Source organism: Motacilla alba, chromosome 4 (genome assembly GCF_015832195.1).
Source record: "Motacilla alba alba isolate MOTALB_02 chromosome 4, Motacilla_alba_V1.0_pri, whole genome shotgun sequence".
NCBI classification, from domain to species: domain Eukaryota; kingdom Metazoa; phylum Chordata; class Aves; order Passeriformes; family Motacillidae; genus Motacilla; species Motacilla alba.
Genome location: NC_052019.1, coordinates 29503045 through 29518332, shown reverse-complemented (window position 1 = coordinate 29518332; position 15288 = coordinate 29503045). Strand labels below are relative to the sequence as shown.

Here is a 15288-nt window from a genome sequence, read left to right as displayed (position 1 = left end):
AGCAACATTCAGTACAATATACAGTAGCACAAAAAAAATAAGCATTCACTGAAATTACATCCTCTAGTTATTCAAACAAGTCTGTTTCAAAACAACCCCACAGAAACAAAATCTTACTCCACCTACAGAAAGTGTCAGAAAACCACTCCAAGATTGCATTTGATTTTAAAATTTTCATTAAATGATATATTAATTAATATATAGAAAAGCAGAACACTACTGAAAAAAATGAAAAAATTAAACTAGAAGTTACAAAAGTCAAGCTCATATGGTAATTCTATGACAATGAATTCCCTTACAGAATGATGAATTCCCACAAGCCCCAGAAAAGGGAGGAGAAATTATTAAAGGAGAGCTGTACTTTTACATTCAATACCTTTGTTTTTCTGCTCCGTTAGAGGAACTGCTTTCAAAGGGTTTGGGGAATGCCATATACTCAGTTTTCCCAGAAGTATTATGATCTAGAGGATGTTGTTGCTCCTGCTGCTCACTGCTTCGCGGAGAAACACTATGTGCAAAATCTCCAAAACCAGATGGAAACACTGGATTACAGTTAATACCTACAAAGTAAACAAGAGAGTCAGAAGATATTACCTCATTTATTTGTGTAGTAAAATTCAAATTTGAGGCATACTGTGTGGCAGCATGAAATTATGAAGCAAAAATACAATACATTGAGGAAGTAAGGAAGAACTGTTTTCATCCTAAAAGCACGGCAAACAATCAGAATTCATCATTAGTGCAGGTTTTGAACACTACGGGATACTACAATCCCATCAGTGGAGATCAAGGTCCTTCAAGAAACTCCAGTAAAGAGCTCTTAAAAGTGAAAGTAAAAATAACAACAGTTCCAAAAAAAGGCAGAATTCTGTCTGCCTGAAGACCTTATCAATACTTTAACCACTATCAAACTGACAAGAAAATTCCAATGGTTCAGGAACTTCAGGTACAAAGAAGTCAGATTGATACTACTTCAATTTTAACATCAGAATTTTCATGAAAGTGGCAAACTAAATGTAACTGGTTTTTTTGGGTAGGTTCCATGTAATTTAAAAAATGTTCTCAAACACAAAACAGACTCTGCAATTTGAAAGTTCTAATCTAGGTCTATGCCCATTTCCTGGTTTCCTAATAAGACTGAAATATATTAAGACAGTTTTGTTTGAGTTGTACAGTAAAATACCTACACTCTTTTCCTCCAAATCCAACAGTAAACGTAGATTACAGAAAATGATTAGGAATACTGTATCCAAGTCAACAGTTACTGTATAGCTCTGATGGGAACTAAATTGTTTAACATGCTCCATTTACAGGCATTTATAATAAACACGAGTGTTTGAAGTTCTAAGAAAAACATAAATAATCACAAAGTGCCTTCCAATTACATGGTTCACTCAGAACACGATTTCAACTATTAAATGATTGCTGAAGGTATGTAAAAGCTTCAAACACTGCTTTTTGTATGTTGGATTTGAAACCTTACATGAAGTACGTATTTTCAAGTATAACTAACTTCATACTGAGAGTCTTGCTCTTCATACTGAAGTAAAAATATACAATTACTCAGCAATAAATAGTAAACTTCCACTTAAGACCATTTCAATATAAAGGAAAAGTGACTAAGTTTGATTAAGTTCACATTACAATTTCAATTAAACAAGAAAATGTCAATTTTTGAAATTGATATTACTTCTCACACCTACAGTAATACTCACCTGGAGCAAAGGAGGAAAAATTAGTAAATCCTGGAACACTAAAGAGATTCACAGGTTGTGGAGGGTAGTTGAATGGACAGAAAACAGGAGATGGAGGTGGTGGTGCACTACTGCCTCTCTCCTTTCTTGATGGTTTCTCTTGACACTGTTGTTCTTGCTGCTGCATAAGATCACTTAACATTTGTTTCAACCTTGAAAGTAATAAAAAATAACAACTTGGGGGAAAAGAATATTATGGGAAAACTGTAAATTTATACTCAAGTAATTTGAGCTTCATATTATTTCACCTACACCATGTAATGTATGTAAAGAAGTGCTCTATTTAGCTTAGAAAAAAACCTCAAGACAAAAATTACTTACATTTAATCAATTACTTACATTTAAAACCAACTGCTCAGTACTAGTGGTCATGCATGCACAGTTTAAACATCCTTGTAAGAACAAAAAAACCTGACTACATACTAAAGAAATAAGCAAGCTGAAAACTACAACAGAAGCAATCAAAGTATTTACAGAATTGAGGTTAAAATTGCTTTTAAAAAGTGTGTAAGAGGACAGCACATATATATCACTTACCAAATACAAAACAGAAATGAAGAATTTCAACTTTCATGCAATGAATTAAAATGATTATTACATCTTTTTTCAAAAAAGATAATTTGGATCATGGAATCTTACATTCCACCATCGGAATGGAATGTAAGAAGCACAAATTGTAACTGAAAACACTAACAAAAGGCCAAAAAGCTTTTTTTCTGTATATTACCATTAGGATCCAGAATCTTGCCAAGTAGTCTAGCAAAGACTACAGACACAAAAGCATATTAGAAAATAACTATTGCAACAGATTTTTGCCAACATTTGGTTCTATTCAATGAAGATTACTAGGAAAGTACTTTTAAAGGTATCAAAGAGGTCCATGGGGAAAAAACCAGAAATGCTGCACACAATTTCAAAGGCTTGTTATCAACTTAGAAGTTCAAGAGTCTCATATTTAACCATTATCTGTATGAATCTTTTATTGACATAACCATGTTCCTGTTACTGAAGCATTTCAAATTCCACAGTTAAACACCAATACAGTCAACAAACCTTTGGACATTATTCTGCTGCCAAGTCAGTTGAGTGTAACACTGGTTTAACTGATGCATAATGAGATGTATTTGTGAAGATGCAACATTATTGGGCATCATGCTGTAGGGGCCTGTGAGCAAAGTCTGCAGAAGGCAAGAGAGGGTCTGTGGAAAGAAAATATGTAACAGTGACCAAACTACAAAAACCAGAAGTTAGTGCTAGAAATAGTTAAAAAGAGAATAAAAGGCAAATAAGAACAGCAGAATACCTACCTGCTGATCCTGCATCAAAGTTTGACAAATGCTGACACTAAATTCATGCTGTTTCTTCAACTGATTGATCTGCTCTTGCCATCGTTCCTTTTCTTCCACATAGGAAAGCTCAGACATCCATCGAAAATTTTCCTGACGTCGCATATTTATATTTTGCTGTTGCCTGGCCTTAGACACTGGACGATAATTTCCATCTGCTGAAAGGGGACGGCAGTTTTTCCACCTGGGTTGCGAAAATTTGAAGAATGAGGACAAAATCAGATAATTCAAACAACTAATGATACTTCTATTATTCAAATTATGTTTAAGTTGTGCATCAAAAATTCACATGGCACAGGCCACAGCTAATAACACATGCCGTTTTGTCAATCCAACATTATCCTACACAAATGGAAACAGGAGCCTGACTCTGACTGTCAAAAAAGGAATGGCTAAGAATATGTCTGGGCCTTGTTTTTAGTATTTTCCATTACTGCTAATATGTACTTGATGAAAACAGCCACCAACATAATACATTGACAAGTCCAGCCCCGATGAGTCCACTGTCTACTAAAATAATTTTGGTATCCAAACCAGAAGAAATAACTGCAGATATATACATTCTTTTTAACATGGTATTTCCATTTATTCACAAAAATGTTATAAAGGAAGTCAATCAGGTAAACAAGAATTAAAATTATTCACAATAATTAAGAAATAGTTTTCACAACTACAGAAGCCAGCAATTTAGAAGGAAAAATTTCAGAGTCAGTTTAATTCTCTGAATTACTATTTTTGAAGAGACTGATCATAGCAAAAGTTTCACACATGTGATTATCTTTTAAGCTGATTAAAAATAAATAGAAACATCAAGAGCCACTACCACACAACTGGAGAGCTCAATGGCAGATTTTTATAATTCTGAAAACAAAAGAAATCACCAAGTCAGTTACAGACATTGCAGCTACAAAGACAAGAAACTGCCACTAACAAGCAGAAAGAAATTCTCCTTTGCTGTGAGGATGCCTTGTAGTTAATGCAATGCCTCTTCCACCCTCTTCCAAATATTCACACAAGCATCAGATCAACAAATAAGGTTACTAACCTATCTTTGTTTCCTTTACCAAAATAGGCATTTTCTGGTATGTTGTTATTGGGATAAACAGAAAAACTGTCATTCAAACTTGATGCATCTTCTTCTTCTTCTTCTGCCTGACCAACTCCATCAGAGAGATAACCATCTTCGTCTCCATTTTCTTCCTCTAGGGCACACTGGGTAGAACCTCCCCAGGTAGCCATGGTCCTAGTGAACATTGCAGGGTCAGGGAGAAAAGGGGTGTTTGGAAAAAGAGTATTTTTTTTCCAATTTTATGACGAATTATTAAAACAATCTGTTGACAATAGCAAGTCTATTTGCAATTAATCAAGCTGCACCAAAAAGTATTGAACCATTCTGAACGTGAGCCACTAGTGTGCCCACATGGTCAAGAAGGCCATTAGCAACCTTGCCTGTATCGGGAATAGTGCGGCCAGTGAGACCAGGAAGGTCATTCTTCCCTTGCACTTGGCACAGGTTAGGCCACACTTTGACTACTGCGTCCAGTTCTGGGCCCCGCAATTTAGGAAGGACATTGAGATGCTGGAGCGTATCCAAAGAAGGGCAACAAGGCTAGTGAAGAGTCTGGAACACAAGTCCTACTAGAAGTGGCTGAGGGAGCTGGGGTTTAGCCTTGTTTAGCCTGGAGGAGTTTTAGGGGAGACCATATTGATCTCTACAACTGCCTGACAGGAGGGGGTAGCCAGGTGGGGGCTCAGCCTCGTCCCCAGGGTAACCAGTGACAGGACATGAGGACAATCTTAAGCTGAGTCAGGGGGAGTTTAGGCTGGACATTAGTGATTGACTGGGCATTGGAATGGGCTGTCCAGGGAGGTGGCTGAGTCATTGTCCCAGAAGGCATTTAAGGATGTGGCACAAAACTGGATGTGGCACTCAGTGCCATGGTCTCGTTGGCAAGGTGGTGTCAGGTCACAGGTTGGACTCAATCTTCAAGGTCTTTTCCAACACAGTTGATTCTGTGATTCTCACCAACGCAAACTGGTGGGAAGCATTCTGCTTCTAATACTGGCGCAGATATATACTGTCTGTGTTGGAAATGTATTACTTTACCATGCTATAAAATGGGTAAAGATGAAAAAAAATTACTCTGATCATCTGGCATTTTCTTCTTCTTAAGTGATTCTTTCCCACACTGGTAGAAAAGAAGATACTAAATATGCTGGGAAAACCCATAAAACTGTCAAGTTGCTAAATAACAGTCACTTCACAAGTCAAGAAATTAATTCCTGCTCTGTTAAATCATCACATTCAGTGGCCAGATGAACACAGGAAACTGTCCTCAACACTGACATCCTACTGAACAACGGAAACACCCATTAATGAATACAGCGTAACTTGTGCTCTTACTTTTCAGTTCTGCTCTGCTGTGGAGTACACTGAGCTTCTGACCCTTCACTTTTAACAGATGCAGCAACAGTAGATATTGTTTCTGCGAGCTCTCTCCTTCTCTGATCTTCAGCCATTAAAGCTTCAAGTTGCTTTCTTCTCTGTCGCAATTCTTCTCTTAAAATCTCATGTCTTCTCATCTCAGACCATAACTGCTTGCAGTAAAATGGAAGAATTAGAATACAATGCTAGCCTAATTTTAGGAAAGAATAAGTAATATGCAGATCAATATCAAAGACAATTTAAGGGGAAAAGGTGAAGAAAGACACAAAGATAAATCAGGTTTCAACAAATACATCGATCATTTTCTCGAAGGATGACCTGCCTACAGTACACAATATGAAACGTTCATGGTAAAAACTCAGAATTAATTTAACTTTCACATTAATATTTAGTAACAATTGCTATATTTGGGAGAGAATGTCTTGCCAGTTTAAGTCAGTACTTCCTTTTTTCCAGAAACAAAATAAAGAAGTTATACGTGCTTTGTTAAAATAGCTACTACTCCACTCCCCAGGCCAGCTACTTAAAATTTGTCCAAGCAAGCTGTAGCTTCTTTCTAAACCCTTTTAAAATCACTGCATATCAAGTATGAAATACCTCATTGCCTACTGGTAATGATTCATCACACTCAAATAAAGGCTTGCCAGCTGTGTTACACTCATTCATGGCTGGAGTTGATGTTGCTTGTGAAGTCTGTCTATTTGCTGGGCAGTTACCCAGGCCAGCGGACAACTGAAAGAGAAAGCAAAATGGCAAAATAGAATTAATGGCTTTCTAGAACTTACCTGCAGTTAAAACCCAACACATTTAAGGCTTTATGAGGCTAGAAAATCAGTATCTTGGGAAAAGGATTTTTGAATCAAGGCTAAATATTTATTTCAAAACTTACCTAGGAATCAACAAAACTTAATTTATGTATTATTATATAATGTTCTAGATAAGCAGTATTAATAATTTATTGCTCATTTCACAGTCACAAAAAGAAGTTAATCTTCAAAGACCATGAAACTTTAACTTAACTGTACAGTAAAGCCCTGTAGAGTTAAGTTAAAATGCAACAAGTGTTGATCATGCTTACAAGATACAGCATCATTCCAAAATACCAGCAAATGACTACTAAGAGAAGTAAAGAAGCAGTGACTGACTGGTATGGACAGAAAAAAATTTCAGGCTAAAAATAAGACAGAAGGTTCTGTATCTTTGAAGACTCTATCACGGCTTTTGAAGACAAACTACAGCAAGATCAAGATACATCAACCACTGAACAAGAATCATTGAAAAGTGAATGACATAAGCAGAACTCTAGGTTTAAAAATCCACCTGCTTACAGTGTACAAGTTTTAACAACTTAAAGTTTTTTCCAATTTTCATAGGGAAAAAAATGTCAGCAAGGTATTTTTTATTTCTTTGCTGAACACCTTAAGACAGCAAAGAAATATATTCTACTTACTTGAAGGTCAGGACAAGCTTTCTGTAACACTTGAATTTTTTCCTGTATTTCAAACAGTTTTCTTCTTTCTTCTTGTAACTGCTTAAGCTCCCGTTGCTGCTGCTGAAGTTTAGCTTCATAGAACTTCTCTCTGTGTAAATAAATTATACACGTGTTAATTGGCAAGAAGTTGCCTAAAGCACAGCTCTACCATCCTCTGACAAAGGCTTACCTTGCTTTCTCATTCAGTCGCACATCTTTTTTTAACTTGTTGGAACTTACTCGGACATTGTTTGGTTGCTGCTTTGTCTCTTCCACTTCACCCAACAAGTCACCAATATTAGACACATTTGCAATTGCTCCTTGAGGTTCTGGATCATCATCCTAAAAGGATGTCAGAAAGGCAATTAGACTATTTTGAAGCTGATACAAAAAAAAATGTAACATATCTAGTTTGTCAAGTTTGTCTAGCTTGATTTTTTCAAAACTAATCAGTCTGAATAGCTTTAGCTTTAATACAAACCAGGAGCTGAGAAGCCACTATCACCATGGCATCATGACTTTAAGATAAATTGAGTTAATGAGAGAATTTAAAGTTATTTAACTCAACCTCAACTACTGAAACTTCCACTCTAAATGTAAATAACTTGTCTCATTCTTGAGGCATAAACCACTTACCTGTGACTCAGTGGACAGAAACATAAAAGCATATGAAGAAAGAACAAGGACAAACAGAAGAAGACTGAGGTAAACAAGACTGCTTATTTACCACAATCAGTGAACTTAAATATTATTATTAACAACAACAAAACTACTCTTGAAAACTAAATCTGAAATATTTTTGAGAAAGTCCTACTGGTTTTCTATTCTGCTTTTATTTTTTTTCATAATTTCTGTATTTTCAGTTCTGAAGTTGAAAATATGAGAGCCATAGCCACTGCTGCTTTTGTTTTCCAATGTAATCATTCTTCATAAAGTCTCTGCTGAACGGGAGAGATCACTGGTGACCAAGAATGACACAGCTCACAGATCTAACGTATCTTTGCTGAGATTACATACTCAGAACAAGCCTTGGAAATATGATTGAAAATATGCCATTAATTAGGCATTTATCAAGGAACCTGCTGAATCATCTCTAATTCCAATTTATACCTCTGCATAGCTAGCATCTCTATAGTGATGATGATAAAAAAACAAGACTGATCTAGATGCTGAGAAATAATACAGGAGTATTATCATGAAACAACAATACTGTGTTTATACTGTTGCTGTTGTAAAACATAGATTCCAACTGAGCTTGATTTTAAAGTTCCCACATAAAGCCTTTTCATTTCTGATACACCTGTGTGTATTCAGATGGTGATCAAATGTGATCATTTTGAAGGGACATTAGATCCATAACATTGTGCTGCTAACATCACTAAATTAGCATGAGATATTCTAAATTAAAAACACTTCCACCTTATAGCTGGCCCTCAAAACTCTCAAAATAAATAAAACCACTGCCTGCAAACCAAAATACTGCAAGTCAAATATATTGCAACATCCAAAGATTTTAATGAAAAATGTTCCTCACGGATTGAACGACGTCATAAAACCTAGGGCTCAAAAACCTAAACTTGTAGAATGTTCAGTATCATCTTAAAAATGTCTAATATTTTAAAAAGTAATACTGATCTACTTCTTGGTTTGTATTTTGTAATCCAGTGCTAAGGTTAAATATAAAGACCACTGTTCTCTTAGGCTGGCATTCTCCAAGAAAATCCCTGAATTGAACCTCAGAAGCAAGCACCTTTGAAATCAGAAAAATCAATCAGTGTCTCTTTTCCCTAGACTACAAATAAGCATTTTAAATGTTGCATTAAGCAGTTTTTCCCTATCAGAAAGTACAGATAACATGAAACAATTAATGCTAAATTTTTGTGCACAAGTTTATATTTATAACATACCTGCACCATAGCAGCAAGGTTTTGTAACTGTCTAAGCTTCTGTTTTGCAGCTATAAGCCTATTGATCTTCTGCTCAAACTCGGCATCTCCAGCCATATCACCCAGGCTGCTTCTGTGACTAGACATGGAATCTTCACTAACCCGATCTTCTTCCACTTCATCATCTTCACCTTGGGGTAGATCGAGGTGTTTGTCATTCTCTCTATTATGACAGTCTGGAAACAGGGAGAGGAGGAAACAAAACAATACCAAAGACACATTACTGAACTTCTGAAGTCCACTGTAATTACTAGACATTAGAAAAATATTAGCTTAATGATAAGGCTCTTGAATATTCTGCTCATCAAACATGGATCTCCCAAACTCTGTGCAGCTATCAGTTATTTGCACTAAGAAGTAAAATTATTGGATGATTTTAGAACATACCTAAAGCAGAAGACATTTTTAGAGTCCTTATATTAGCAGCAGATCGGTTGTTTATTTCACAGTCTGTATTAAGATGTCTTCCATCTCTGTTATTAGTTCCACACTGTACATTTGAATTGCTATTTATTTCACTCCAACTACTGATTCCTTGAGGGTTTCTAGGGTGAAATAAATTACTCATGTCAACTTTTTAAAAACTGGTATGGATACAATTTTACTTGAGTCTTTTTCTACCTACCTTTTTTACAAATAGGTGTTCTGACCCCTCCCCCTAAAAAAACCCAACAAAACCCCCAAACAAACAAACAAACTCCAACCCCATATAAAATCCATCCAGACTTTGGGAGGTTTTCCATATTCATCTCTCCAACAGATTACTTTTTTTTAAACCAATCAAAGCAGCCTTAAATTTTCCCCTGCTAGATCTGCAACAATACATTAGGTCTTATGGGTATATGTCTACATTATAAAAGCTTCATATGACGCATAGCTAAGTGACTGTTCATTTCTACCAGGTAAAGATCCTCAATGCACACAGGTGCCAGACTACAGGTGTAAAACAGAAGGGTTTTTTACTTCAATTCTCTAGTCTAAGACTGTAATCTTCGAGTGAAATTCCATACACATAATTCAGCACTTAAACGCAAAGGAATTCCCGATTTTTGATGTTTTATAGCAATTTTCTAAATGTTCATGCTAATCTAAATAAATAAGACATCAAGGATTAGATAACTGTTAAACATCTGTGTAACAGTTATCTCAAATTAAAAAATCTGTAATTTTATTAATGTAATAAGCACAGATTTAAGTTACTTCTGGTTGACTCAAAGTATGGCAGGTTTCCTGAAGCAACAACTCAGCTACAACGACTCTGGATAACAAAAAATACAACAACCTAATATTTGTAACAGGCTGTGGATCCTCATGTTCAGAATCACTTTCTGATTCTTCTGTTTCTTCCTCCTCCTTAGTGTTTTCATTCACAGCATCTGTCATCATATCAGATGTCTGCTCATAGTAGTGAACTAACTCACGTAACTCATTCAGTCTCTTACGAACTTCATTTAGCTTCCTGAAGAGGAAAAAAGAGTATTTATTTAATCTGTTTTGCTGTATTATGCTAATCAATGTAGACTTAAAAAGAATATATATACTCTAAAAGTTCTTAAGAGTTTACTGCCAGTTTCCAAGCTATAAGAACTTTACACTTGAAGCTCTGAATTCAGTTAACTGTATTAGATTGTTTACTAAGTAATCTGTAATACTAAATTAGGTACATCAAAAAATGGAAATAGTTACTTAACACAAAACTTATTAAAAAAGTAACACTCCAAATTACTAAAGCAAACACTGAAAAAAAATTAAAGACTTTTACTGAAGTTTTTCTGTTGGATTTAGATTTTCATCCTCTTCACTCTCATTTTGAGAAACCAGGGAATCAGGAGGATAAGGAGCAGACGCCAGACTATTTGGTTCACCATTGACAACAGTTACTATGCCTACAGGACCAGAAGCAGCTGAAGTAGTACTTCTTTGATCAACACTCCTTTGAGGAGAACTTGAAGCAGGAAAAACTACAGAAAAGAAATACAGCTTATGTGAACAATTCGTAACAAGGAATCTGCTTAACTGAATTATATTAAAATAACGACAGAAAATATTATCAACAGACAAAACAGCAGTTAACTTCTTTCCTTACCAAAACAAAAGCTTTTTTCTTAAGTTTCATTGCATGCAATGTCAATAGGCAGTGAGTAATAAGGTGGCTTTTGTAAACAAGATTTCAGTTATTCCCTTTTAGCTTTACCAAATGTCAGAAGCAGAAGCTTTCATGCTGTGAATCTGAATAGAGTTTTTTCAAGGGTTTACTTACAGCTACATTGCTTTTTTAATAAAAATTTAACATTTTAAAATTTTGATCAAAAGAAAAATCCTAGCACATTTTTCACCTCTGCTGAGTTCTTTTGCCCATTTGCTGTACAACAAACTGGATGTTTGCTTCTTCCAGCTACATGAAATCATATCCCAATATGTTCATATTATATGCATTAAATACATACAGAAAAACTGGGGTACAGTAACATAACTATTAAATCAGCATCTCCAAGTGCATACTTCAAGGCCTCATTCCTCAATGCTGACCAGAATATGCTGTGATCAGAAGTTTTCAGACACAGGACAAATGTCACCAGAACAAATGCATTGTTAGAAACAGAGAGCGAGAGCAGCAAGTGGACAGGTCTGCATCAATAAGCAGAGCACAAAGCCACTAAAAGAAAATGCCAAAGCTCTAGTCCAGTCAGACAGGTAAGGCCCTCTAGAATGGCATGTGACTGAGTCCCTGCCCCAAGTGCACAAGAAAGCCTTATGACAGAAAGGGAGCAAAGCCATATTGCCATAAAGCTACTAATACATGAAGTGGCGAGTACACAAATGCAAATATACTGTGATAAAAACACAAAGCTCAAGTTCATATGGCTCTTTTTTTTCACAAACCAGATGTGTCACAGACAAGCTTTGAAGAAAAAAACTCATCACATCCTCACATTAGTGAACTGCAGTGTTATAAATGAAAGTTCTAATACACTCATCATCATTAAGTGCTAAGACACTCATCCATCATTACTTGTAGAGTTTTTTGTTAAGACAGAAACTTATACAGCATTCAAAACCATTTAGATTAAAATTGCCTCAGCAGTTTTTATCACCAGCATTTCATTGACCAATTGCAATCTGAAAGACAATGTTACAAAATATGCACATTAAAAACATGGTATTCATCAAAAAAAACATAGCTCTGTCTATATTGACTTACAGGAAGAGTTATTTAGATGTTGGTCACGAAGTGTATGAAGTTCTCCTAATAGTTTGTCCATCTTTTGCTTTTTACCCTGCAACATTCGCATCTTGTTAAAAAGCTGTGCCTTCTCATCTGACTGGTGTTCAGACATTGAAGAGTTTCTGCTTTGTGAAATCTCTCTGGTAAGTGAAAGGCTTTCTGCTTGCCTTCTGTTGTCAGGCACAGACTGTGTCTAAAAAGAGTAATTCCATTTTATTCAGAGTACTACAATAAAAGGTAAATAAATTGTAAGAAGCAAAAAGCTTTCTTATGGACCATCTATACACAACACCAGAATCAACTCCAAAACAAAGAATATTATAAAGGGAAATTTGCTGAAAATGCTCTAATGACATCCCAATAATATAGTGAGTCAGTAATTAAATTGCAATAAATAAACTATTTCTCTAGACTTTAAAGGAAACCAATGAGACAAAGCATAGATCCGTCAGCTAATAACGCTTAAGAATTTTCAAGTTTGCTGAGTTTTCAAGTTTGGGGGGAACTATGATAACTTCACTAGCAAATACACACAGACGAGCAAGACAAATATTGCACTGCATTGTTAAATAGAATAAAAATGGATAATGGCAACATCTATACAGTACAATCTCAGGACTAACCTGAGAATCATGAAGTTGGTTGTGAAAGCGTTGAATTAGGTCATTCAATTCTTCGTTCAGTTCTGATGTAAGACTCACTCCCGAAACACTACCTGTAGTTTCTGTTACAACTGGGCATAGGGGAAAAAGGGGAAAATATAAATATTTTTCCACAGCAATGAAATAAAGGCTATTTAAATAAAAATGTGTGGTTTGGCAACATCAATATACTGACCCTCTAAAAATACAGCATGTATTTGTAATTTTGTGTCCTTTCCACCAGCTTTACTCTTGAAAGATTACTTATGCTACAAAAATACTAACAAGACAACTCAGAGCTGCTTTGTAAGGGACCATACAAAAAGACTTTAGCCTTGCTCTTTGTTTTGCTAAAAAGGTCAGTGCAAAATGAAAACAACCAATTTGTCTAAGGCTGATAGAAAATTATTAGAAATAAAACTGCAATTATTTAATACAGGTAAACTAACAACAGTGCAGGTAATTTCACTTTCTCAAAATAAAAAACTAACAGGACACCAAGCTTTCATATTGTGGCAAGTTGCAATACTTAACATCTGCAAACAGTGTCTTGGAAGTTTGTTCTTCAAGAAGCTTTGTGAGAGATGTAAATTTAAAAGCAAGCTTTTTGCCTTTGCCTCAAAGTTCATATTCAAACAATACTAAAAATGCAAGTGGCAGTTGGAAGACCCAAATGATTCTTTCTATTTCCCCTAAATACAAACCAACAGCTCATAAGAAAGTCAAACACAAATATTATTTCTTTTCCCCAGAGATTATGACTTCATTACACACATGGTAAAGTTTCACTGTTTTCAAATTTCAAAAACATTTATTTTGCCGTAAGTTGAATTTCAATCTTAATATTAAGTAGACCAATTCTTAGGAGAAAAACCCTCACTTTTAGAATTTTACAGGTAAACCACAGTAATCAGTGCTGGGTTTTTAAATAACCCGTCATTTTATAATGTTACATTGTCAACTCTTCAGAAACAGAGGCTTTGCAATAAAAAAAGCCTTTTTAATGTGTATGTCACAATTCCAGCTTTAATCATTCAGTCAGCATGCTAACATGATATAAAAGACACATCATTCCACATACCAGAATCATCCAGGACAGCAATGGCTTGCTCTGCTTTATGCTGCAAAGCAAGAAGAGCTGCCTGTCTTCCTTGAAGAGCCTTTAATTCCTCCTGCTGTTGTAGCATCCTTTTCAATAAATCATGCTGTTTCTTCAAGTTCTCCAACTCTTCTTTAGCTTCCTGTTGAGGATCTCTGGCCTGCAAGAGATGGAACAACATTATTATAACTACAACCATTTATCTGTTGAGAACTAGTAAAAGAAGTGTCAAAGCAAGAATAACTTGTATATAAATTAACAGCCTGGTTGATGGAAAAAAGTAAAAATGAAATAGCTCCACCTTTCTGATAGTCCTTTATTAAAAAAAAAACCTCACGCATCCAACAGGAAGAAACCTGTACCACCAAGACGTGCTTATAGCTCCTGAGGGTTTAAGTTTTCTTTTTCTTTACAAAGCCAGTCAGCTGCCCTAATGTGACCCAAAGACTAACCAAAGCCTCCCTCTGTCTTTTAAATCATAACAGAGGGTATTAACCTTTAAGACCGCTAAAGGTAAGCAAGGTAAGGCACTGCATCATGGAGCTATATAAAACACAAGTTGTCAATTCATTTACTGGCCTAAAATCTCTAAAATTTTCAGAATAATGTTTTGGGCAGTAACTCATTTCTAACCTATCATGTGTTTAGTTCTGTGTGCTGTATGTATGGCATTGATACTAGAATACGCCAGGTTTGGGTAAATCAATTTCATAACAAAAACATGCATAGAACCCTGTCTACATTGTTTTCAAACAATATTTTGAAATAGTTCTGAAAGAATGAAAGCATGCTGAGCATGCTTTAGTAAAATATACTAAAACTCAGTTCTTTTCCTCATCCAATGCTAATTAGGAGCTGGAGATTTGCATCAAAAACTTTACTCAAATTAAGTATTTTAATGAGACATCCACACCTAAGATCCTGATCCTGTCTGAAGTTGCACTATTGCACTTTGCACATGAAATAATGGAAAAGAAAAGCATTTACAAAGAACACTACTAACTTGAAAGCATAATCTTCTATCCATATAGTATTAAGTTTCTAAAGTAGAAAATTCAGTCCAAGTACTCTGCATCAAAAGTCAGAATAGAAGCAGGCATCTTATTAACTGGTTCTGGGTACTAAAGAATGCTCAACTTTCCAGCAGAGAAAGCTGAAAACATCCAGAATTCTGAACTCCTCAAAGTGTCACTGAAAGATGCACTGCAACTAACACTGATGATTGCTGTTTAACTCTCACCTTTCATATAAACAGCAGAGTAGAGTCAAAATAGATCACACACTGAAATCAGCACAGGAAGGAACAAGGGGAAGAAAGGGAACAAGGGTATATGTCTCAGCCTCACTCACCTATTAAAT

At 35.5% G+C, this 15288-nt stretch overlaps 1 protein-coding gene across 24 annotated transcripts in view; it reads right to left on the bottom strand.

Annotated features, from left to right (window-relative positions):
• PCM1 (pericentriolar material 1) overlaps positions 1-15288 on the bottom strand; it is a 41515-nt gene that overhangs the window by 15633 nt on the left and 10594 nt on the right. For 15 of the 24 annotated variants that reach the window (XM_038135400.1, XM_038135399.1, XM_038135407.1 and 12 more), the window contains 16 exons: positions 13912-14089; positions 12813-12922; positions 12166-12382; positions 10726-10924; positions 10246-10422; positions 9351-9508; positions 8925-9139; positions 7208-7359; positions 6997-7126; positions 6144-6278; positions 5505-5698; positions 4146-4343; positions 3062-3284; positions 2808-2953; positions 1716-1906; positions 377-560 (listed from right to left, as the gene is read on the bottom strand). In XM_038135400.1, coding sequence (XP_037991328.1) covers positions 377-560; positions 1716-1906; positions 2808-2953; positions 3062-3284; positions 4146-4343; positions 5505-5698; positions 6144-6278; positions 6997-7126; positions 7208-7359; positions 8925-9139; positions 9351-9508; positions 10246-10422; positions 10726-10924; positions 12166-12382; positions 12813-12922; positions 13912-14089 — 2807 coding nt within the window. The remainder of the gene's footprint in view (positions 1-376; positions 561-1715; positions 1907-2807; positions 2954-3061; positions 3285-4145; positions 4344-5504; positions 5699-6143; positions 6279-6996; positions 7127-7207; positions 7360-8924; positions 9140-9350; positions 9509-10245; positions 10423-10725; positions 10925-12165; positions 12383-12812; positions 12923-13911; positions 14090-15288) is intronic. The other 9 variants (XM_038135403.1, XM_038135405.1, XM_038135408.1 and 6 more) reach the window with 1 other exon arrangement.